The sequence below is a fragment of the Lynx canadensis genome, chromosome A2 (genome assembly GCF_007474595.2).
Source record: "Lynx canadensis isolate LIC74 chromosome A2, mLynCan4.pri.v2, whole genome shotgun sequence".
Lineage (NCBI taxonomy): Eukaryota > Metazoa > Chordata > Mammalia > Carnivora > Felidae > Lynx > Lynx canadensis.
Genome location: NC_044304.2, coordinates 22,991,891 through 23,014,276, shown reverse-complemented (window position 1 = coordinate 23,014,276; position 22,386 = coordinate 22,991,891). Strand labels below are relative to the sequence as shown.

At 42.1% G+C, this 22,386-nt stretch overlaps 1 protein-coding gene across 1 annotated transcript in view; it reads right to left on the bottom strand.

The window, feature by feature from the left end:
* The window catches only part of CACNA2D3 (calcium voltage-gated channel auxiliary subunit alpha2delta 3), an 863,383-nt gene that overhangs the window by 215,183 nt on the left and 625,814 nt on the right, over positions 1-22,386 (bottom strand). The window contains exons 15-16 of the mRNA XM_030307036.1: positions 5,105-5,176; positions 3,779-3,859 (exon numbers count right to left, since the gene is read on the bottom strand). Coding sequence (XP_030162896.1) covers positions 3,779-3,859; positions 5,105-5,176 — 153 coding nt within the window. The remainder of the gene's footprint in view (positions 1-3,778; positions 3,860-5,104; positions 5,177-22,386) is intronic.

The window sequence follows — 22,386 nt, the reverse complement described above, 5'->3', positions numbered from 1 at the left end:
GCAGGTGCCAAGGACAAGACAGAAAGTGCTGGAAAGAGTCAGACCCTCCAGTCTGGGGGAGCACGGGACATGGGCTTATGCATGGTGGCCATGGTGCTGGTGTCCATGCTGAGAGGAACCCAGAAGGCAGGAGTGAGGCAGGGGCATCCATCGTCCCAGGCTGAACAATACCCATGGTCCTCACTCCTCAGCTGCCTGTCATCTTCCCATGCATGACTTTGCTTTCTTAAAAACAAAACAAAACCCAGAGTGTGGGTTATTTATTTTATGTGGCATGTAGAGCTGGTATGGAACTTACTAGGCCAGGATCACTAGTGAGAGCCAGCCCTTTCAAAATTTCTTCCATCATTCCAATTTATCAAAGAGAGTTGCCACTTAGTATATCTTTAACACTTGCCTTTCATACTACCTTAAAAGAGAAAGAACAGATCTCAAGTTCAGAACCCTATATTATCAAGCAATCATTTAATACTATTTTTTAATTAAAAATTTTTTTGTAACATTTATTCATTTTTTGAGGGACAGAGAGAGACAGAGCACAGGCAGAGGAGGGGTAGAGAGAGGAGACACAGAATCCGAAGGAGGTTCCAGGCTCTGAGCTGTCAGCACAGAGCCCAATGTGGGGCTCGAGCCCAAGAACCATGAGATCATGACCTGAGCCAAAGTCAGACACTCAACCGATTGAGCCACCCAGGCGCCCCTATTTTCTTTTTTTTACAATTCTTTAATATTGGCCAATGACACTTTGTTCTTCGCAAATGGTATTTCCCTTTACAATTTACTTAAGTGAGGAAAGTTTTGAGTTGATGTACAAATGGACTGTTATGTAAATAATGGTGTAGATGGTATATGAACAAGACAACAAATCATGAAGTATTACATGAATGGCTTAGATCTGCCCGAAGCGCACGGGTCTAGGAGTGACACAGACCTGGTTCAAATCACATTCACCACTTCCTGCTCAGGTGGCCCGAGCTCTGTGAACAGAAGCCCTATGAACCCGAGTTTCCTTATGAGAAGAATGGATACAACAGCACTGCACTCATCTGAGGGGCATTTGGTGTCACAATGTGGGTAATGCACTTTGGACAGTGCTGAGTACTTGGCAAATGTTATCTGCTAATATTATACCATGAGACTCCCTGCCTGGTACCACAAATGGTGTTTTAAACAGCCATTTTATGCATATCTCACTTTGCATCCAACCCTCTGAGGGATGACATGATCATTTTGGCTGCAGTCATCTGCTCAGCTGATTTTCTGGGACAAGAGTTTACTGCGATGCCTGGTGACTGGCTGAGCCATTGGCTTGCTCTTACCCTGACCCTCTGTCAAAAGGTAAGGCTGTCCTTGTTGTCAACTGCCTACAGCATATGACCTCGTATCATAAACTTTTCCTCAGGTCTTTTAAAATTCTTGGAAAACCCCACTGTTAAAAGTGGCAGAGGATCCCAGAGTATGCTCAGCTCATCATTCAGTTAAACCATCGTTTTGTTGGCATTCCATTGGATGTGAAGCCCATAGTTGCCTGAACCTGGCACGGGAAAGATATGAACAGCACTATGCTGGCAGCATCCCACATGAAACAGGGCCAGGAGGCCAGGAGTCATTCCCATCACCTTGACCACTGTGTTACCATTGTTCCTAGTTAACAATAATGGTCAATGCTTCACGCAAGTCTATGAACAGGTTGTATTGTTATCACTGGACAGAAGAACTAAGGATTTGAGAGACATGTCCACCCAGAACTCCTCAGGGATGGGGCTGGGACCCCAGTGTATCTGCCTCCAGAGCACTAACCACTGCCTTCCTCCTACTGAGGTCCAAGAAGATCTCTGGGCCCCTCACAAGTGTGGCTAGGCTAGGAATGGACCCTAGTGAGAAGCTCAGCATGTCAGAAGAAGGTGGTAAGGAAGGGGGACTATTAGCCAGTTAGCAATCTCAGACTCCTGGCCTAAAGGAGCTTGCCTCCCTCCATACTGGGGCAAAGGGAGCTCTTGTCAATCTACGAGTGGGCCAAAGTAGAGACAGGCAATCCAGTCTGCTTGGTGCTGGGGAAGAGGGGACGGGTGTGGTTTCCATCCTCGTGCAGTTAGGGGAACCGTGTCGGTCCAAGGGACGCCTCTCAGGACTGGGAGTGGGGCCGTTCTCTGTCCCTGTCCCCTCCTGCACTCCCACGCCTGTGCACACACCGAGATAGCTCTTGGGCAGTTCCAAACGCATGGCTGTTGTGGGGCTTGAGGGGACTTCCGTCTCAGCACCTTTACATTTGCTTCTCTGTAGAACTGCCGCCAGAGAACAAGTGAGAATTTTCTATATGGGGTTCAAGGACTGTCTGGGCCATCTTTTTCAAAGGTCATGTCAGTCCCTGGCTCACTTGTGTATCAGAAAAATATAATGATCACATCTCAACTTACGACTTCACACATGACTGTTCAGGCTGGGGTCAGAGGAACTCATTAAGAAAATCAGCAAGTCCACTTAATGAAAAAGTACCCGTGTTGCTCAGTACCCGTGCAGGAGGTTTAAGGACAGGGCAATGCCACTTGATAGTGGCAAGCAAAGGCTGAATTAGGAAAACACTGTTGTACAGGAAGTGGGGTGTGGAGACTGGCTGTATTGGAAACCAGGCCCCTGGTAGGTCTATTGCTCTGATTTCACTAACGTGCTGATTTAACCACAGCAATATACCTGGAGCAGCCAGGGAACATAAGCAACAGTTGGTGTCATCCTCAGGGACCCCGAGATGGCTACTGCCACTAGTCACCTTCTTGGTGACTGCCCGCCCTCTGTAATCAGCCCAGGTGGCAGTGCCGTCCACCAGCTTTGGGTGGGTGCTTGTGCCGTGCTGGCCTGCCCCAGACACAGCAGACTCTGGTTTGCAGATGGCTGGGAGGTCACTCTGGATGGAGCTGGGAGGCCTGTCATGGAGACAGGGGTAGGTCTAGCTGAGGGTGGCACTGTGACGGCCCATGAGAGGCCCTCTGTTCCCAAATGTAGAAGCACTAAGTAAACTGAAGAAATAGTGCCTGTAATAGAGTGCTGGGAAGTGCAGTGTGGGCTGGACAAAGGGGCAAGCATGGCCCACACCCTCATCCCAATGCAGGGCTGGCCTCTCATGTGGAGTGGAGTTCTGGCATTTCCACCCCAATCCTGAGTCCCTTCCATCTGAGCTCCTTCTCCACTGCCCATGCCTTACAGTGCTCTTATGCTGGTCTGCACTCCCAAAGCAGTGGCTCACCAAGGTTTGCTGTGTCCTCTTTGCTCCAAAATTACCTACTCCACTCCCTTAGTTACCCCCAGAGTCAAGAAAAAGTAACTTATAATTTTCTTAGTGCCATGGATTTTAATTTAGCATTAAGAGCATTAATTAGCATGTATACCATCGCCTTCCAGGATAGAGGGTACGCGTATGCAAAAGCGTCAGAGGCCATTTTCCTTTGTGCCCCATTGGGTTCCTGCTAAGAAGTAACATATTTTAGAGGGGTCTCAGATTAGGGTGAGTTAGAACTGGTTTAGAGGACCATCAGAGATGTAGGACCCGTGTAGACCCATATGAACATATAGACTTCATGGACCCACACAAACCTGGGTAGCATGTGTAGGCCTAAACAGATCTGCGTGAGCTGTTACTGTTCTTACCAGAAAAAAAAAAAAAAAAAAACCTACCAGAAAGAGAGTAGAGGGGCCTCTTATTTGATGTTTCATTACCACTATGGCAGGTTGTGAAATTATCTTGGACACTTGGCCCTTGACTATGAATTAGGTGATGCATTACCTTGTATTTGGGGATGGTCTTCAGAAGCTCTTTCACTGGGACATCTGTGCCAACCACACCCAGAAGAATGCCCTTTGATCTCTGTTGGAAAGCAAACATTAAGCAATAACAACAATAGTAAGTTACTTTGGTAGAAGGAATAGAACCTAGTGAGAAGCCACACACCAGAGATCACTGTCTAGTACCTTCTGTAAGCTTCTAGAAATCAAGGATTAACCCAGATCTCTACAAGGCCCCTCTTCTACCCGCCCCCTGCCTCCATATTGCTAGACAAGAATGGTAGCTTCTCAGGCCAAACACTCATTACCATACTTCTCAATACACGCCTATACCAGGATGCCCTAATAGCCATCTCTTCTCGCTCCTGAAAATTCAAAATTAATGTGAAGTAGCACAAAAGTTTCAGCAACTAAGGACTGTGACCATCAACCAGTTTATCTTAGGGGAGCTTTCTACAGGAAAGACTTAGCATGTTAACCGCTTTCTCAATTTACACCGCCATCTGGTGCCCAGAGGAAAGAGATAATAACCCTCACATTTGTAGCTGTGTATTGGCACCAAGGACCAAGGTGAAGGAACAGGCCCCCAGGACGGGTCCTCGTTTCCAAAGTCAGTGTGATGCATTGAAACTGTCCAGGTCAGAAAGACCTTCTGGAAGAAGAGACACATTGCTACTGTCTATTCTTTCCCCCTAGTTCAAGTCCACCTGGAACCTCAGAATTTGACCCTTTCTAGAAATAGGGTGTCATTGCTCTGAGGTGAAATCATCCTGGATTTAGGATGAGCCCTGTATCCAGTGACTGGTGTCCTTATAAGAGGACGGAGAGACCCACGAGAGGAGGAGGTCACATGGAGATGTAGGCAGAGCTTCCACAAACAAAGGAATATCCAGGCGCTGGAAGGATCTTCCTTTAGAGCCTTCCAAGGAAACGCTGTCCTAGCGACGCCTTGATTTGGGGCTTCTAGAATCCAGAATGATGAGAATAAATTTCTATTGTTATAAGCCACCCGTTTGTGGCCCTCTGTTACCACAGCCCAAGGAAACCAACACAAGGCTGGTCACTATAAATCGGGGAGGGGTCATTCGATTCTCTCCGGGTTTTTCCTTCCTCTGGTCATTGTTCACTTAACTTTGGGAAAAGTGTTGCATCCTGTAACATGACACCTGCTGGAATTCCTCTCATCTATTCTTGATTAAAAGTGAGGACAAATGATATATCCCCTATCCTTAACACAAATAAAGAAAGGTCACCAGGGCTTGAGTCAGAGGGTATCTGAGATAGCAACCCTCTTAGCATCAAGCAGGAGCACAGCTGCTGTACTCACGGTTTCGTTCTGCTTACTAAACACAGGCATGGCGACCGTGGTCATCAGGACGAGGCCCTGATCATCGGCAAGCTAGGTGGAGAGAAAAGCCAGTTACCTGGGAATGATCTGGAAACCACAGATGGCTGGAGGCCATGGCCCTCGACCGTCTCATCCTTTCCTGACCAGGGGCCACTGGGAATGGACCAGTGCCCACTCAAGCCAGTAGCCTAGAAGAGAATGTAACATCTCTCTACTCTGACTCAGAGATAAGGATCGCAGTCCATGGCTGCAGAAACAAAGTCAGTTGCCATCGATCAGTCCAGATATCTATTACCGTATTCAGCCATTTGGGTTCAAATAAAGCCTTGTTTGGATCATAGTGATTCATTTCATTTTATCACCACAGATTGATTTTATTCTTTTATACTGCAGACGTTTATGTGCAATATGTGCAATATGAATGCTTCTCCTTAATCTGAAAATTGAGGATCGGAAAACACGAGCATAAGGGTTTTATGAGTTGCCCCTGCTGGAAACAATGGAATCTGGAATCATTTATTCCCCCCAAGGTAGCCAAGTCAAGGCCTTTTGGTAGCTCTACACATCTCTGTGTACCAGTCCCAGACAGAAAACAAAACAAAACCAAAACACAAAAATAACTTGCTCATCTGATCTCTCAAATCACTGCTAAGAGGCTAACATTTCTCCTGAAATAACAACCCTTGAAATATGGCAAACAATACACTTCTGTGACCATCTGAAGTGCATACAAATGATTGAGACCCACCGTCACATCTGCTTTTCACATCATGTTGGGAGGCAGGCAGAAACCCTTACCCTGCCTTAATAACAGATGGGGAAACAGAGTCCTGGAACACAGTAGGCATTGGTCCAAAACAACCCTGGTTTTAATTCTCAGCTTTGAACCTTTATTAACTATATTTGTTAAGCCTCCATGTCCTCATATGAAATAATGCCAATTATTCCCCAGCATTGTTGCCATGATGATAAAATGTGAAACTTCCCAGCATTGTACCTGGCATAAGGACATGCTCGAAGGATGCTGGTTTCTTTTCCCTGTCTGAAGGTCACATGGCTAGTAAGTAGCAGAGTCCAAAGTGAGATCAAGGCATGTGACACTTCTGACAGGGACCAAAATTAGGATGGAAAAGTCTGGTGGGAGAAAGATCCCTTCTGGTTTCGCAGTCCATTCTAGCCTCAAATGAAGCAATCTGTGAACAAGAATCCACTATCTTCAGTTTACAGTGCTTTCTGATGTGTACTTCTCCACAGCTTAGTTCCATAGAAAAATCAGGTATTATTCCCTCAATCTTCTTGGGAAGAGGCATTTTATGGAGAAGATTCTAAAATCTAGGGGTTCCCATGGACTGAGGTCTCCATGGACTGGCTGGCCTTTGGAGAAAAGGTCATTAAACTCAATCCATCTTCCACCAGTCTGGTTCTTCCAATAGATTCCTTGAGCTATAGGGTCTCAGTACTTGCAGTGTGGTTCACAGAATATCAGCAGAATTAGTGTCTTAGAAATGAATAATCCTGAGCCCCACTCCAGACCCTCTGAATCTGAATCCTTATTTTGATAATTGGTATCCACATGAAAATTCAAGGAGCATTATTATAGGGCAATCCTTTTTACCATCAATACTCATGATAGCCAAAGAGAAGCCTGTAGGAGTAGAGAAGAGTTCCTAACAGAGACATATGGGGCCATGTTCTGGGTTTACATCTCCAAGGTGGGACCTGTATTCCTCCATTGCAAGATGAGGCAAGAATCTCATGTTCGCTCAAGGACTAGGAATTCCTGGCGTGATGGTTAATTTTATGTGTCAACTTGGCTAGTCCACAGTGCCCATTATTTTGGTCAAACACCAGTCTAAATGTTGCCGTGAATACATTTTTTAGATGCGATTAAGCAAACTCTGATAAAGCAGATTACCCTTCATCCTGTGGGTATGTCTCATCCATCAGGTCAAGATCTTAGGAGAAAAAACAAGTCCCTCATGTAAGGAAGAATTCTGCTTGCCTACTACCTTCTGATGCAAGACTGCACCAGCCCCTCCTGCCAGAATCTCCAGCCTGCCAACCATCCTACAGATTTCAGATATGCCAGCCCCCACTATCGTGCAAGGAAATTCCTTACAATAAATCTCTCCCCCCCCATACAGATGATATATATCCTACATATAGAAAAAATAACTATCTATCTATCTATCTATCTATCTATCTATCTATCTCCTATGGTTCTATTTCTCTGGAAACCCCTGACTGATACACATGGTAATCATGTAATCTATTATTTGGGGCAGCCTAATTTGGGTGTGAGAATAAGAAAACAAACTTACTACTATATCATAATATTATTAACTAAATAATATTGACCATGAGATGGTAATGACAGTTTGTGAAAACATGGTTCCAACATCTTGCTAAAAATACTTAAAGTATCTATGGCCACCACTGGGGGTATGGAAGGCCATTTTCAAAGGCAGAACCAACACACTATAAACATCTCTCTTAGAATCAGAGATCTCCCATATTCCTCCTCCTTGATTAATCCTTAATGCTATACAGAAAACTGATTTGAGCTGATCCATAACCCTGGGCAACTTCCACTTTGCAATTCAAATCAAAATTTCAAATGATGCCAACATGTATCATGGATGAAATCAAAACACACCATTGACAATAATGAGAAATGAAGCTTTTTCCTGCAACCAGTAAAAATCAGTTATAAATCACTGGTAATTGTTCTGGCACAAATACAAGATCGTGGGAAACTAACTTCAAAATATTAAGTCAGAATACAGTATCAGCGTCACTCAGAGGCTAATTCTAAAAGTAATTACGGCCTGTCATTACCTTAAAAAAAATCCCCATAATGTTGCATGTGAAAAACCATTCATTTTTTAACCAAACCCTGGTAAACAAAGGAAATGCAGCGATCTCAGTCTAGCCACTATCTGTGAGCATATGTACTCTCTCCCCGGTGTAGTTATGGCCCAGATTTGGACTGGCTTGGCCAGAACCCTAAACTGTAGTCTACTTGATGTATATAGCTCACCAGTGTGGCCACAAAGGCTGGCGGGGCCTGAAAATATCACATGCATGACACTAAGATGTTCCTCTGCACCCACCAGCTCCATCTCTCCAGTCTCCACAGATCTGGGGTCTGCGAATCTTAAACTGTCATGGAGAAGAAAGTTAATTTGTGCTGTGAGCACTTTATGATTGAAAGGTATTCTATAGTCCTGCCATAGGAAATAGCAGCCATTGGCAAACGCTTTTTGTCCAGACCACCAAGCAGGAGTTATGCAGCCAGCCACAGCCAGACACCCTCTGTCCCCACACACTAGGGGGTCCTTGCTTTTCTGTGGCCCCCTAACCTGTAGTGGCTGCTGAGGCAAGAGCTGCTTATGATTCATACACATGGCTTCCAAGAAAAATGCAGATGTAGAGTCAACATTCATTTTCCAAAGGGTAGGAACGGGAGAGAGAGGTCACCATGGTCCATCTGGGAAAAATCCCATTAACTCAAGTCCAAGTGGGAATCCTAAAATGAACTCCCATTCAATTACATTTGCCCAGGCTTTGAACGGGCCTCTGAAATGCTTGGTTTTGGTGCTCTGTTGTATAATAAGTGTATATTATTCCATATCCTTCATTTCCTATGCTACATAATGGGGACCGTTCTGGTATCAAAGGAAATGATGAATAATAATACCGAACATCTGGTTTATAAAACACAAACTTGCTCAACAGATTGACTGCTTCCTGTCAGCTTCCCAAGTTAATCATACATGTGGGCTCGTATGAATATGCATTTGGATTCATGTGTGAGGTACATGTAGTGATGCCAGTCTTCTATGACTAATGCTTGATTAGTTTCCCACCAGTGGCACTAGCTGGCAGTGCAGACAAGTCTTGGGTGTGGCCCCAGATAGAATAACCACCAGAGTTCTGGTCTATTGCTGTTGCTGCTGGTCTACTCATTGATTCCCTTGATAAACATTCCTTGAGCATTGGCTTATGGGCCAAGTTCCATGCCATGTGCTGGAAGATACCTAGGCATGAGATAGAGGTCTTACTCTCCAGGGACCCTAAGTCCTCCAGAAGAGACAGAAAAGCAATGGGACAGTGGGAGAAGAGCTGGCTGAGGTGGCCACACTGGGTCTCATTGCGTGAGCAGAGAAGTTATCTTCTTCAGGACTAGCCTGGACTGAAGTAAAAATGTCCAGCATTTACTGATGTCTGTCAGCGTTTATGTGACAGATTCAGAATGCTTCCTGAAATTCAGTTTAACAAAACCAGGCACAAATCTCTGCTACATAGCAGTTTCATCCAGTTGCTTTGTAAGAATATGTATCAGTGGAAAAATGAAGGGGGAGACATTTTTCAAAACTGCCCAGTACTTTTTTTTTCTTTTTTTTCCCCTCAAATACTACTCCCTTTCTTTAGAGAAGTCCTCTACATCCCTTTCATCAACAAGGTTCTCTTGGCAACTAATGTCTCCCATCCTACATGTCACTGGGCATGGAACCGAGGCTGAGCCAACCACGATACTACACACACACACACACACACACACACACACACACACCCCGCCCAGGCCACCTGGTTTTTTTTTTTTTTCCTCCAACATGGAGCTAATAGGAGAAACTCTCTACTTCCCTTCGTGGATTGTTATAAGAATGTAAGACTGACAACCATGTCCTTTCCCCATAGAGAAGGGACTGAGAAAATAAAGAAATAAAGTCAACCTAGAGACAGGAGGAGAGGTGTGTGTGTGTGTGTGTGTGTGTGTGATGGGGGAGAAAGAGAGGCAGAGAGGGAGCAAGGAAGAGGGACAAGGAGAGAGGGAACCAGTCCCTGGATGCCTTCATCCCTAAGCTCAACCCCATTCATGCTATTTTCCATTACTGGGGTCCCTGGGGCAATGTTTTGTTTTTGCCCAAGTGAGTATGGATTGGATTTGTAACTCTAATAACAGAAGAATCCTGACTTGCACAAGTGCCAATATTGACTAGAGAAAAACCTAGGTAGCTACAGATACTCAGTGAAGTGGTCCCAAGCACCTTGTACAACCCACACAGGGAGACACTGCAGAGGCCGAAAGGGCCAAAGGAAAGATAGTCCCAATACGATGAGTGGCTGTGTGTCCTTTCCACAAGGGAGGAAATGTAGGTATCCCTAAAGTACCCAAAACTGAATGGCAATAGGCAGTAATGGGTAGCCATCTGGGGAAATGATGACTCTTTATGATGGTATAAAAACTATTGTCATTGGGATTTTGTGTAAAACTTTCATAACAAATAGACGTTTGCCTGCTTTGAGAAAAGAGCCTGCGTGAGAAGTTGCAGAACCAGAGTCTGCTTTGACAGAGTTGCAAGAACCCACTGAAAAAGAGGACAGGAAGGGAGGCAGGTTGCAGGCACTGCCGGGCCCTGGCAGGGCCCTTTCCATTGGGACAAGTTGTGGCTCCAGGAATGTCTGGGCATCCATTTGAAAGACACCTGTTATGCTGTCTTCTTCATGTCTCCACTCACAGGAAGCTTGCCAGGATCAGTGGCAGGACTCTGAGTCCCCTGCAGCTAGAGATCCCTGAGGGTGAGTGCCAAGCCCTAGAGGAAGGAGGAGACCTGGACATTGGGCCCTACAAGGCATTTGAACAAGTGAAGGGCAGTCCTCAAATGGGCTGCCAGGTGGTTTTCAAGCACAGCCTCCTGACATAGCTGCTCAGCCCTGGAGGCTTGGGCTCAAACAGAAGTTGGTGCAGAAATGGCGAGCTCAGCTCAGGAAAAGAATGGCTCTAAGCCAAGAACAAAGGCCAACTCACCAACTCTTCTCAAAGATTATATTTCTTCTATACTTTGCCTTTCTGATGTTTGTGTTTTTCTTTTTCATTAAAGCCAATCAACATATTGACTATGTTAATGGAGTACCTGATATAAACGTATACCCTAATAATAGACATTTTATATATGTGTACATAATTTGTGAGTACACAGCTGCATTTCTGCTGTGTCTTCCTTCCAACACCTGGGATGAACACCAACTTGCACTCCATGAAGGGACACTGCCACCATCTAGTGGCAGTCAGGGTGAATTACAGGCACAACGTCCTGGGAGATGAGCCATTTCCAGAGTGTAGTCTTTCAATAAAAATGTATTTAAAAGGCAGGCAATGTCACTTAGTTCCCCACCCAGTGGAAGCAAAGATAGCCTGTCTCAACTCATGGTTCTGTTAATAACCTCCACCTTGACAGGGAAAAAAATAGTACCAAGGTGGAAAAACAAAGCTTTGTACATCTTTAAATAGAAGATGAAACATTTTAAAAGACAAACTATTGATTCTTTAAGGTGTATAGGATCTGATAATGTGCCAAGGGAGTGAAGGAAGGGGGAGGTCTTCTCTCTCCTCTCTCCATGAGCTTAAGTTTACCAATGACCTAGGAATCCCCAAGGGCCACTCTTTCAGTAGCACATGATGGGGGGCAATGGGAACAAGATGGGAACAGACGGCAGCTATGTCCTCAGTTTTTACACTCCATAGCAAGGGGAGGGTAGATAGTAGAAAACCACCAGAAAAACACTTTGTACAAATTAGTGAGAGCAGCAGGGAGGAAATCGGGGAAACACAGATCTGGAAAAGGATGTGTGAGCAGAATATGTGGCCATGTAGAGACCCTCCACAGAAACAAATCCTTGGGCCTTCCTTTTTATTCCAAGACCAAAAAGTCCTCTATACCTACCCTTTCAATGCCTGCCTATGGCCCCTCCCCCAATTCTCCCACTCCTTCCCTCATCCCAGCATCCCTTATCTCTAATATTGAACTGAGATTGGGGGAAAAAATCTAGTATGAGCCACACTCAATGATGGGTCTTAACTACTGTCCTGGATACACACCTCCTGCTGGAGATGCAGACACTTTACAGAGGAAGAACGAGTGAAACCCACTGAAACATGAACACTAAACCCTATTGGTGCATCTTATGCCTGAAAAGGGTGCACGGTATCAGCATTACCTGTTTGGCTGATGTTAACATCATCTGACTCCGTGAATGTTACTCTTATTTAGATTTCCACAGCTGTTAGTGATAGTTTTTTTACTGGCTGTTTCAATAGTGACCAGTTTTAAATGAGAGGCTTTACACATGTATACACATTTAAAACTACAATTGCTCAATAATCTAAAATGCCATTTTGAAATGAGGAGAGAAAGAATAGCTTGTTTCTGTGATAAAGCCAAGATTTCTAAATCACCTTGCTGTACCTATGTATCTTTGATCTTTTTTTCTGTAAATATCTTCTTTGTATGGTTGAAAATTTTAATAAAAGGAACATTCCCATGAATTTTCTTATACATAAAGCATTTTATAAATAAAATCACTCAACAGCATGTTTGCAATGAATATTAGTGCCTTAAAATAATAATAATAACAATAGTAATAATCCTATTCAAACAAATCTTTTTTATAAAGATCAAAATACTCCATTAAACAAACCATGGTAACACTCTGACATGAAAATCCTATGAGAATAAAGTTTTTATATTCTGGGTTAAACATATTATGCTTGATTATAAGTATTTTAGATGTTCTTTATAGTAAAAGGTTTACAAAAAGCAGGCATTACTGTTTTTAATTGAAGGAATGGTTCTTTCAATGTAAGCGATATGAACTGTCTGCCTTTTATGATACTATGCATATGAACTGCTTCCTTTTTAAAATCTAGACAATTTTAAGAACACCAATCATTGTTTATATTCTCATTTTGCACTGGCAACTTTCAACATTTTTGTAAGATGCCTGAATCCTAAATAACATAAGGCATTAAAAAAGTAGCAGTGGAAAATAAAAAGAAATAAGTCAATCTTCCAAGTCACATTTCCCCTTGCTTTGCATTCGATTGTCTTGGTAAAGTGCAGTCACTCAGTCCTCAAGAATGCTCCACCAATGACATTTTCCTTTTAGCCAAGACATTTCTGCTTCTTACTGAATCATTATTCCTTGCATCTGAGATTTGGAGACCCTGAGTTCTTATGAGATTTATTGCACTTTAAGTTGTCTCAATACAAAAGTCAACAGATTTCCCTCTTTAAACTTTGCATCTTGTATGAACTCAATTGTTGAATTTGTTTGTCCTCTCTTTCTTGTTTTAACAACCTGAAGACAACTTTGTGAGAGATAGTGCTGGATAATGATGGAACATCTGTATGATAATCTCAAAATAATGGTCTTCTAATAAAGTTGTTATTATTTGGGAAAATTTTTATGTTGTTTCTTCTTTTCCCAACATTTCTGAGATATGTCACTAAGCAAGGAATATGTTTTATGAGTAAACATCTAAACAGAGGGAAGATGTGGTCTTTGGCCAGGGACACATATATAAGTAAACCCATGGGCAAGAGAATATTACACATCAACGTATCTGAAAGCTATTTTATGAAACCGCTTTGTTTGTTTATTAGGGTACAACACGATTATTTCAAGAATGCTCCAGAATAATGACAATAAATATTACCATAGGGCACTGGGTTTTGGCTAATATTCATGATAAGCTTTGACACATATCTGACCCTGCCCCCCCCCATAGCTGAGCATTTATATTTTCACAAACGTGGTTTAGACACCTCCCAAATAGATGCCTGAAAATACAGTCAACTCTTGGAGCTTTGGGCCCCTGGGATAAAACCTTCCTCTTGTTTAAAGACCCCCTGAAACGTCGCTTCCTCCATAAAACCTTCCCTAACGAAGTGGAAATGGGAACCAGATGTTCTCAAACTTCACTACAAAGATAATCATATTTATTCTACAACCTAAGATACCATCTAGGACCAAATTTGTGCAAACTGTTAATACAGCAGTTACTGAACACTGTAGCTAAAAGAAAAACTGAAAATTCGGTAGAGCTTGTAAACTCCAAGGGCAGAAGTTGGGAATGATTCCTCTTTTTATCCACAGCATTCAGCACAGATATGGTATATAAGAAGCGCTCCGTACATGATCCCAGAATGAATTTATTTCAACCCTGCCCTTTTATTTATTTTATAAGTGAGGTCCAAGGGGGAAAAGAAGTCACAGAGAATTGGTACCAGAATGTGGACAAGACAGTCCTTTTATATTCTGTGGCCACTGCTCGCTCATGGCTCCTTCACTCAGTATCCTTGTGCACTGTGCCTGTGCTAGTGTGGTGACAGACTATGAGAAGGTTCTGAGAAGCTGCTGCTTACATGCTGCTGCTGCTACTGGTAGGGACGGAATGTTCGTGATGTCCAGCCAATGCCACACAGATAAAAGAAAATATTTTTTTGTTTTCTTTTTCTTCTTTCTTTTTTTTTTTTTTTTTTTTTTTTTTTTTTTGGTAACAGCTTAGTTGAACACTATGACTTCCTTGGAAAGCAGGACAGAGAGGAGTAATGAGCTACAGATGCACCTGGAATTAAATCCCAGAGCAGGTTACCTAAACTTATGGAGTCATTTTTATTTATACATCCTTCCATCCAACCATCCATCCATCCATCCATATCTATAGCCAAGCACAGATTGCTATTACCAAACATTGCTTTAAATGTTTTTATATTTACATAGCCTTAAATTTAACCCTGACATAGACCTTGCAAAGTGTCCATGCCCATTTTGTAGTTGAAGAAATAAAGGCACAAAGTACCTTGCACCAGTTCACAGAGAGCAACAGGATGGGGATTCAGGCTTTGGCCCAGGTGATGCTAGAGGCCCTGTCCCAATCACTGTGCCCTCAACTTCCTTTCTGTAAAGGACAAAGACAAAGGTTGTGTTTTGCCTTAAGGAGACTGGAGTGCAATAAAAGAGGCAACCACACTAGTCATCACTAAAGCAGGAATACCCTCCATAGTTCTTGGGAGGAATAAGTGCAATTATAGATTTAAAGCACCCAGTACAGTGCCTGGCACATCCAACAAATGCTCTCCTAAGGGCCATTCTTGGCTAGGGGAGAGAAGTTCATTAGCTTCTTCAGAATTCAGCCACTGCTCTACTAAATTAGAACTCCATCCATCTCTCCACTTCAATTGCATAAACACAATAGAAAAATATTACTCCTTTGTCCCATGACAGAACATCACGACTTTCATAGCTAAACAAAATGCCTCAGAACGCTGTTGGGGGTGGCAGTTATTGTAATTGTAAACATTGAAGGAGGTTAGGAAGGAAGCATACTGGGAAGGAAACTGTCAGGAGGAAGCGGCTGGGGAAGAAGGAGACAGATGCTTCAGAAGCACCCAGCCTCCAAATGATCTACTGTGTCCCAGGCCTGGGCAAACATGGATGGGGCCAATCCAAGCACAAGGGTTCATGATTCAGCAAGTGGTTCAATTCTGTGAGTCATTTCTGGAAAAAGAAAATCCATACCATGGCATTAGTCCTTTGCCTGACATTTTTCTACTTTATGAAACTAGGTTGGGTTTTCCAAAATCCTTCCAGTTAATTTGAAGGGATAAACATCTAACTTTCTGTTTGTGAACTTGCTAGTCGTGTTGCTGTGCAGGATTGCACAACTGCTCCAGTTTACCCCAGAGGGCATTTCAGTCGACTCCTTTGGCATGAGTTGTCTGAAAGCTCGCACAGAGCCATCCCTGCAGTTCTCAGGGAACCGGGCTACATTTGGGTTTGTAATGAATATACATCCACTAATCTGGGGTCTGACCGGCCAATAATGTGGAAAAGGGATCAGGCAGTTGAACTATGACCAGACCAACTAAGTGACTCAGTTTAGAAAGACAAACTGAAAAGACAGTTGTTTCATTAAAATCAAAATTAAAATTAAAATCAATTTTTATGGGCAGAAACAATACAGGTAGATAAATTCCGCAGGCAAAAATTGTAATGGTTGGTATCCAAACATTATGCCCCTAAAAAGTAAAGAAAGTGAAGGCTATGCCTATGAGTGTATAGTGTGTATGTGTGTGTGTGTCTTTTCTCTTGAGTGATACATGGCATTTTTGTACCACACCTGCCACACAGGAAATCCTTACCTGTGAGGACCCACCAAGGAAAGTTAGCATCAGTGACTTGGCATTGATTTCATATAGACTTGGCTTAGATTTACATTTTGATATAGATTTGGTTTCCAGATGAATAATTGAATTGTATTGACTTTCATTAACCCTGTGTTGGAATGGTGTTCTTTACTGGGCCTTCTCTCTCACTTCCTCTTTCCTATAGAACTAATGGAAACAGAGTAACACAACCAGAAAATAAATGATTTTCTGATCTAGTCCATACTCTCTGGGCTGCTGATTCTTTCCTTCATTCAGGTATTCCATGAAGCTGCCCCCTAAATGATACTCTCTCTTCCAGGGCCTTGACCTATAAAGTGTACATTCATATGCTGCTTTCAAGAAACACATCTAGTGTGTCAAGTGATAGATACAGTTGTCCTATATCTACCAATAAATACAGAGGAGACCTCAAAACAGCAATTCTTTGAGCTCATTATCACCTTTGGGTCAATAACTATGCCCTGTGGGATGGCATCTAGAAGCAAGGAAATCAGAACATCAGGTGTCCTGTGATATCCTCTCTTGAAGAGGAAGCATAATGTCAGTTATGGTGACATTAATGCCACCATAGCCCACTTCATTGGCTTTTTTAAATAGCTCTTCTCAATCATCTGCCTTCCTTTCTATGTAGAAGGAAAAAGAGTGTCTATACTTGAGGAGGTGAGAACTCTAATGAAAACAATTTTTTAAATTACATTGTTTTTACTCAGATGTTTCTTCAATTTTCGAAAGAAAAGGCTGTTTCATCTTAGTAATGCTATCAGTAGAGTTTGTATTTTTCCACATCTCAAGACAGCCCTATTTTATAGTTGTGCTTGATTTAAATAAATAGTAGAAAACATTCACATACCTTAAATACATGAGAATTTTTTTAAAGAAGAAATTGAATTCCTAAGACACTAAACATGAAGTCTGGGGCTAGAAAACATAGAGATAGTAGGGATTTTTGAATCAACTCTTGGTTCTTGGCTTTACAAAAATATCTACTTTTTTGCTCGTTTTTAGAACACCAGATTACATCGGGGTTTCAAAGCCATTTCTGCTTTATTTGTATCAAATTTGTCTCTCTTAAACAACGTATACTACTAGCATAATGGGTAGTATTGCTTCTGCCATGGCCAGCCCGCCCTCTGGTTGGGTAGTCAGTGTGGATACCCCTGGCAAGCACCGTTCATGTGCTTCTCAGGAGAGTCCTGCAAAGGGGATGTTTTCACCCCATCATGACAAGGAGAAAACCAAGGCTCAGGATGATTGTGTCCTGGTCCCAAGGTTCCCAGGCAGAACTGACAGGGCTGGGCCTCCCCTCCATCTTCAGCTGACACTGAAGCTGGTCTTTGGACAATTGGGCTCTCTTCCCTCTGCCATAAGCGTGCAATGGCCCCATTCTGTCATGCACACACACCACTAAGGCCTGCACTGTGCAGTAATAGCACTCTCCAAATAGCAACCGGAGCAGAAGTCACCCTTACCTGCTCCATTTTTCACTTTTGAAAGCCAAGGGAGTCTTTCCTTTGAATCAGCCCTGACTGAAGCATGAGTAGGACAGGCAACACCTCCAAATGAGGTTTGTAGAGGGTAGGTAACCCCCAGGGTTCAACCATGCACCTGCATTTCCTTGGATTGCCCAGACTCAGATCAGTGTTGCTCTAAGTATCTGATATGGACCGGGCCTTTGACTAAAGATCAAAAATGACTTCTTTCTGTTAGAAAATGAAGGTTTTTTGATAAACAAAGGCACTTTTTAGATTGTCCCATGTAAGACAACACATCATTGATAAACTGTCCATCTTCTGTTTAGAGCTGTTTGTACCAAGAATCAATGTAATTGTATGTGTGTTTTAAAAACCGAGTTTGGATTTCCCAGTTTTTTATATGTTTCTGGAGTGAGTTAGGTTTACCAAACAATTATTAGGCTAAGCCTTATTCGTCCATTTAATGTATTTATGAGTAATGCATTTAGTTCACTGTTATTATAAATATAGCTAATTACTTATAAAAATACATGCTCACCGCACAGAGTTTGAAAAGTTCAGAAATGTATAAGAATAAAGCAAAATAAATACTTGTTCTTCTCCCAAGAGAGAATATCCCCTATTAGACATGCCTATGCATTTCTTTCCAATTATGTTTTTTTTTATTTTGTTAAAGTTTATTTATTTTTGACAGAGAGAGAGAGAGAGAGAGAGAGCGAGAGCAGGGGAGGGGCAGAGAGAGAGGGAGACACAGAATCTGAAGCAGGCTCCAGGTTCTGAGCTGTCAGCACAGAGCCTGACACGGGACTCCAACTCACAAACCATGAGATCATGACTTGAGCTGAAGTCAGACACTTAACTGACTGAACCACCCAGGCACCCTTCCAAGGATGTTTTGTACATCTGTATGTTTACACACACACACACACACACACACACACACACACACACACACACAGCATAATGTACATAAAATGTTATATTCTGATTTTAAAATTAATTTGTTTCTTACATTATTAAATTTCATTTTGAGCACAATTTTATAATGGCTACCTATCCTTTGGAACCTCGGTAACTTTGTCACCACTTTCCTATTGCTGGGTATTTTGGCTCTTCTTTTCCTCAATATAGATAAAATTGCAAGTCACTGACCAATTTAGGTTAGATTCTTTCTACAGAAGAGGATTACTGGGTCCAAGCCTGCAAGTGTGAAAGTTCTTTATATGTACTAGCAATGTATTCTTGGAGGTTTTTTGTTTCTAACCAATTTTTATGCCTAACAGTGTAAAAGTTAAAAACTAAAAAAACTATTTTTTCATACTGAATTCTGGTTCTTACCTTGCTTTTATCCTTATTATAAACTATAACTTTCCCATGAAAGTTCTAATATACATGAACATGGGATGAAACCTGAATATTTTTTCCAGATACATAACTAAACACATTATGAGGTTGTTTAAAATGAGCCAATTAGCTTTTTAAAAAAAGAAATGCAAATAAGCCTCCTGCTTCTGAACGGGGGACCCCATGGTCCCCCATTGGCCCACATGGGACTTCAATCGGAGGAGCTCTTGTATGCTGCTCTGCTGGCCATCCCAACCATTGGGAAGCCATGCACTTTGAATCTGAGCATCTTGGATTCCTGTATTTATAGTCGCAAACACAGAGTTGGAGAGGACCACGGGAGAGTGGTTGGCCAAGACTCCCATGGGTATGAAACTGGCAGAGTACATCTCCTTCCTCAGCTGGTCTGGACTGCCACAGATAAACCCACACAGAACTACAGTGGGGAACAAACTACTGGGTTCTGTGATCACCCTTCTGGTTCAGCAATATGCTGTGACTCTGATCTCCACAGAGTTCCATCACACTGGATACGGGAAGTGGCAAGACTTACTGTGGTTTCTGCTTCCCTTTCCTTAGTCACAGAATGGATCTACCAATGTGAGTGGTAGCCCACCATGCTACATCTTTCAGACTCAGCGTTGTCAATCTTGCCAGCCCCAGCTTGGGAATACATATAAAAGATGCCTGTACATGTTCCTCTAAAACAGTAAATGATAAGGGGGGAAAATAGGGTTATCAAAACAAGATATAATAATTTACACACAAAGCAAGTAAAGGTAAAAGCAAATGAGTCATAAACCAGAACCAACCATAAACTGTTACCACCTCTCAGTTTTGCACTTCATTTTCATGGATTTTGCCGGTTATATAACTATAATGAAACACTAAAATCACTAGACCTACAGTTCTATGAAAACAGCAGCCTTGCAAACTTTCAATTTTCTATTTTCAATGACAGTTAATTCAACATTTCAAAGTACAGAAGTTAAATGAGGCAAAGAATGATAAATGATGCCCCCGATTGCTGAAATCTGATTACACAGAGATAAGAACAGGCCAGATTCTACTTGCACAAGTTTGTACCTAAAGAATGAGACAAATGAGAGAAAGAAGGGAAAAAAGTAAAAGGGGAAGAAAAACTTGGCAGAAATGAATGCTTCCATTTATCCCTCCTAAATAGAATATAAACAAGGACACAAAGAAAATGCAAATGGATTCAGGATCCCATTGACACGCAGAGGGGGATATTAATAAACCAGTTCCATCCTGAAAGAAAACCCAAAAATCGACCTCCATTTAAGAAGCTAATTTATGCACTCCTGAGTCCTCATACAAGTTAAGCAGCACAGAATATCACAGCAGGCCTAGAACAACAGATCTTGGACCCTGCTGTGTTTGTTCAAGAAGGCAAGTTAAGCTATTCCTAACAGGAAACAAAATATGCAGTCGGGCTATTAAACAGGGATCGTTTTGCCATACTGTGCAGCCCTGAATGCATCAATTGCTGTTCCAAACAGGATTAGAGATGTGGTTTTCTTTAACTATGGTTTTGAGAAAAATGCTTATGCCTGCTCAGAATTCTCAGACGGATATTAACTAATATAGTGCCGGGCAAGACAGAGCACTTTGGAAACCTTCAAGAAACTGTCTCTGGCAAACTCCAAAGTGGTGTGAAAGTAGCACAAAATGAAGGGAAGCAGGTACCGATGTATGGAAAAGTTAACACACGTAAACAGCCAAATTTGGAATTGCCCAAAGAGTATTTTTTGCCTTTAAGTATTGAAGGTCTCAGTCTACAGTGATGAATCATGCAGTGAACAACCGATGTTTCGTTCCTATAGATAGAACCTACCTGAATGAATATGCAGCTTGAAAAATGGACTATTTTTGCTATGAATGACTATTGAATGTACACTTGCAAATGGTTTTGGGTAATTCTGCTATGCTATTATTATAAAATAGGACCTCCCAGATATTTCGGTAGAAGTCAAGAAGTACCACGTAAAGAAAAAAAAAAAAGGCAAACCTTTCTTACATATGGACCTTTCTTCATTGTTCAAGAACAATCAATCAACTGGTTTAGAAAGTGGTTCAACTTCCACTAAAAAGAACAGATTTGTGATGGCTTGAGGGTGTCAGGTCTGTATTGCTACATCGTTTTTAACCAAGACTTCAGGACACTTCACTGCATTTGGTGAAAATATTTAATATTGATCAGGCATTTCACCAGTTACTACTATCCCAATGTGGTATCAGGGATTGAAATTTATGGATAGAGTCTAGAAATCATCTCAGAGGTGCTTAAGAATCACAGGAAAAACAAAAAAAATTCTTTTTTGCAAGCCACTCTTCTAGAAAATAGTCATAAACTAGAAGATAAGTCTTGAAAGGTCCTCCAAGTATCAGAATTATGAAAACCCTAACATACAGACAACAATCATTAATGACTACTACACATATGAGGGACACCCAAACGGGACATTTTCAGTGATAGATCAGCTAAGAGATTAAAGTAAGCATGTTTACAGAGACATAATCATTTAAAATATTTATGGAGAAAACAGTTGCAGATGATACCGAGAGATTCCAACAAAAACACAGCACAAATGCAGACACCATATGGTCCAACGTATGCACCCATGACCTCATGTGAAAAGCAGGCCAAAGACGTAACAGCTGGAGATGTCTCCCCTTTACCCCCAGAACAACAAAGTCTTGGGTTTGGAAGAGGCTCATTATAATCATGGCCATGGATGGGTGAAATCTATGGATAATGTCAAAGACTTTGGGAAGGAATCTCTCAAAACAATTTGTCCCTGGAAGCCTTTGCTTTGTTGAGGTTTCAAGCCCTATCCGCATTTCCTGCTGACTCCATGTAAAAGGTGAAGTCAGGTAATGCAGAGATTTTAATGAAATAAAAAGAACGTCACATATCTCCCGGGCTCTTTTGTCATCTCCTGATTATTCATCAGGCTTGAATCAGAACCACAAATCACTGCAGAGGCCCAAGACCACCACATCACATATGATCTGCTGCTCCAAATCATACAAAATGGTAATAGAAATTCTAAGTTGTTGAAGGCCAAGACATGCAAATGGTAATAGAAATTCTAAGTTTGTGAGTGTCTAGCATATGTCAAGTTCTATACTAGGCACAAGTAAGAGAAATAACTCTCATAACAAAACTGGAAAGCCAGTCTATCATTCTTGCTAAATAAAAGAAACCTAAGCTTAGATAAGTTAATTAACTTGCCCATGGTCACAAATGGATGAAGGCTGGAATGGAACCCACCATATTCCTTTGCTGCTCAAGCAGCAAGACAATATTTTGAAGGGGGGGTTGCTGGTGCTCAAAAGAACCCCATCCTTCTCGCAAAGTCCTCTGTACGTGTCACTGAAGTAACACTGGGGAAGGGAGAGGAAGAAC